Genomic DNA, 1,719 nt, shown 5'->3' with positions numbered 1-1,719 from the left:
TAGTGGCTCTGGGGGATGATATGCTTCAGGAATGTGGCCTTCCAAGGGGTGAGGCAGCGCGTTGGGTTTCTTTTGCATTCCCCATTTAGGATTTTCCTTATGGGGCCAGCTCAGATCTCAGCTCAGAGTGTTTCAATTCCTCGCCTGAGACCACGAACCAGCATCTTTTTCGGCACAGCCAGGATTGGAAATTTCCCGTAGCTAAACTGCCGCTCTGCTTTTCGCTTTCGGACAGCGCAGGGCGAGTTCCCCGGGAGCCCTGAGTGAGCGGGTGGAGATGCGCCCGCCCACCCGCTCCACGCTGGCTCTGATAGGTTGTTGGAGCCGTCTGTCTTGACAGGGACCTGTGCGCAAGCGCGGAGAGGCCCGGAGCCTGGGCGAGTGCTGGCGACGCGGAGCTGCAGGATCGCTTCGAGATGGTGAGTGTTCTCTTCAAGCTTGTACCTGGGGGCTGGACGCTAGTCGGCCACGTTGGTCCAGCCACCCCGCTCTCGGCCACGGCCTGCGGGCCCTCCAGACGCCGAGCGGGCAAGCCGCGGGGCGGGGCCGGGCCGGAGCCGGGCGCAGGGCGGAACCCTGGCGGCGCGGCTCCAGGCCGAGGCGGAGCCGCCGGATCCCACCGGCCTTAGACCGGAAGCAGGCGCTCGGCGCTCGCAGCCCGTCTCGGGCGGGCTGTCAGGCCACGACGACGACGTCTCCTGGAAGCTCAGTGTGGGTGAGGCCCTGCTGAGTACCGTGCATCCCTTTCAGCCTCCCCCAGCCCACCATTATCCCCACGTCACGTCCGGGCGGCCGGGGCCCTCCCTGGGAAGTGGTGGACGGAGCTGGATTCGTTCCCGCCCCCACGAGTCGCCTCGCCGACGGCACGTCGCTGCCGCGGGGACGGGGCTGAGTCACCGGCGCGGGCCGCCTCGGAAAACCTCAAGGCTGCTGCAGCTGCTTTGTTTGGAACGTTGACAACTTGCAGATAACTGTGAAAGACCTTTGGGTTGAGAAGTGTGCCTGTTCAAGCATTTCAAGAATTTCAAGCTTTTTTATTTTTTAGCAAATGGAAAACCAGACCTATTACTGAGAGGCAACCACTTAGAATTAGGTATCTCCGGTCAGCAGAAGGCTTTTGCTTTCTGTGGTTTGTCTTCAGCTGAATGGAAAGATGAGGCTGACTGCTCCGAAAAGCTTTGCAGTCTGGGAAACAAGCCTTAATAGAGTGAGTGAATTGGAATCGGCTGGATGGATAGCAGGGTTAGAAGGATGTATGTACCATTGCGGGCCCTGCTTTCCTTCCTCAAGGTTTAGTTCTTGGCTGAAAGAGCCCCTCTGTAGATGTTCTGATCACACTAGCCGAGATAGCATCTCAACCCCTTGTCCTGCCTGAATCTTTTTGGGGGTGGGGTGGGGTGTGTGTGTGTGTGTTGGGGGTGGGGGGTTGGAGGTGTGTGTGTCCCCTTCCACCAGAAGGTGAGCTGTCTTCAAGTAGGGACCCAGCTCTTCTCTTGATCTACTACTGAGTGGTCTTGGGGAAAACTCTTCCAGGGTGTGTGACTCAGGTAGGGACCAGGTAGAGTGTAGATCACTGTATACTTCCCTGCCTTTTGCCTTTTAAGCAGCAAGATCTCAGTGGCTGGTTCTCATGAAACTTCTGAGCACCTAAACAAACAATAGATTGCTGAACTTATCTGGCCTACTGCCCCCTTTTCAGAAAGAAGAAAAAGTTACTCA

General features: G+C 57.6%; 1 protein-coding gene across 2 annotated transcripts in view; it reads left to right on the top strand.

The window, feature by feature from the left end:
- The first annotated feature begins 341 nt into the window (after positions 1-341).
- DYNLRB1 (dynein light chain roadblock-type 1) overlaps positions 342-1,719 on the top strand; it is a 17,462-nt gene continuing 16,084 nt past the window's right edge. Inside the window, exon 1 of one of the 2 annotated variants that reach the window (XM_045295590.1) lies at positions 342-419. In XM_045295590.1, the coding sequence (XP_045151525.1) occupies positions 417-419 (3 nt within the window). In that variant the 5' untranslated portion in view covers positions 342-416. Of the gene's footprint in view, positions 420-985; positions 1,208-1,719 lie in introns of those variants that run through there. The other variant, XM_030887029.2, reaches the window with a different exon arrangement.

This window comes from Echinops telfairi, unplaced genomic scaffold (genome assembly GCF_000313985.2).
Source record: "Echinops telfairi isolate 266 unplaced genomic scaffold, ASM31398v2 ScPeMD7_5592;HRSCAF=6446, whole genome shotgun sequence".
Classification (NCBI taxonomy): Eukaryota; Metazoa; Chordata; class Mammalia; order Afrosoricida; family Tenrecidae; genus Echinops; species Echinops telfairi.
This window is presented reverse-complemented; position numbering and strand designations above follow the sequence as displayed.